Genomic DNA, 1462 nt, shown 5'->3' on the forward strand with positions numbered 1-1462 from the left:
TTACCTGGAAAGGGGTTTATTTTTTTTAAACCTGCAACTTTTATATTTTGCTGAAACTCATTTCCTCCCCCCCCCCCTTTTTTTTTTTTTTTAATCTCCAGTTAAGGCTGGAGATGACTGTTTTCTTTCACAAAGGCAGAAGGTTTCTGCAGAGAGGCTGGTTCAGTCATACTCTGCAAAGTGTTTCAGGTCCTGGTGAAGTCCCAGTCCACAAAGCCCTCGACTGCTGTAACGAGATTGAAGTATCTGATCTTACAGGTTTATTGCTCTCCTTCAGCAGTCTCTTCTTTCTTTCTTTCTCTTCTAGACAAAACCAACAAAGGAGGAGTAATAAGTGGTGTTATTGTAGGAGTCATTTTGGTATCGGTATTAATTGGTCTGATTGGCTACGCTGTATGTGGTAAGAGAAGGTCTCAGTCATTTTCCCACAGACGGTTTTATGACGAGACAAGGAGTGACCCAGGTAAGGAACAGCACAAGTGTTCTGCTTAAGAATGTTTATCTCTGCACAGAGCTGCTTAAATAGTCTGGGCTTATTGAATTATTAGGAGTTATATCATCAACTCCCGTCAAACTAGTTTTCAACTGACGGCACTTCATTCTTTCAAATTTTAGCCTAAACAACACTCCCCTTACTGTCTGTCTCCTCATCACAAGTTATTTAACCTCTGAAGTATCAGGAAATACCATATCTAGTATGAGTGAACCTGTTCAGAGAATTGCAGCTCAGTTCAAAACTACAGCGCCAAAGCTCTCCCAAACTTTGATTAACTGAAAAAGGCCAGACTCCTCACTCGTCTAGCTTCAGCTACAGAACGAGGGATGAAGCTAAATCTGTTTTAAGTAAAAATATTTTTAAGATGTTTTAAAAGAAGATTGTTTTTGTCTTCTCCATGAATATATATAAACTTGTATTAAAGTGTAATCACACAGTCTCCAAACATTTACATCATGTTCCTGGACTTTATTTTTAAATGTTTAAACAAACACCGAGAGGCTTAACGCACTTTTTTTCTCATATAAAATCAAATAAAAATAAAACTCTGGCAATACGCCCTTTATGGCTTAAACACAAGAGCTGAAAGCTGCCAGAACACCAGATTAGCAACTGGCTTTGAAAGCTGACCACCCATGTAGTGCTGAAATGGTGTTACTGGGAGGACACGTGTTATCTTCAGAAGATCATGCATCGGGGCCTTCATCTTTTGCTTCCCCATACATAAGAAAGAGGTTAACTGGATTTAGCTGCGAGGGACTGCTGAACTAAACATGAGGAGCCCAGTGTATAGGCATAAGAATCTTTCAGGCCACATCTAAAAAATAATTACGTTATCCCTTCAGTTCTCCACTTAGACAACTCACTTGGACCGTACGATACGAGTTTTGGATGTGCATCTGATGACAAAACCAGCAGAGCAGACACGGCAGAGGAAGGCAACGCCGCACGCCCATCCGACGGCAT

At 40.5% G+C, this 1462-nt stretch overlaps 1 protein-coding gene across 1 annotated transcript in view; it reads left to right on the plus strand.

Annotated features, from left to right (window-relative positions):
- Positions 1-1462, plus strand: part of MUC15 (mucin 15, cell surface associated) — a 4565-nt gene that overhangs the window by 1672 nt on the left and 1431 nt on the right. The window contains exons 2-3 of the mRNA XM_010139240.1: positions 308-463; positions 1342-1458. Of these exons, the coding sequence (XP_010137542.1) occupies positions 308-463; positions 1342-1458 (273 nt within the window). The remainder of the gene's footprint in view (positions 1-307; positions 464-1341; positions 1459-1462) is intronic.

This window comes from Buceros rhinoceros, unplaced genomic scaffold (assembly GCF_000710305.1).
Source record: "Buceros rhinoceros silvestris isolate BGI_N320 unplaced genomic scaffold, ASM71030v1 scaffold4057, whole genome shotgun sequence".
NCBI lineage: Eukaryota > Metazoa > Chordata > Aves > Bucerotiformes > Bucerotidae > Buceros > Buceros rhinoceros.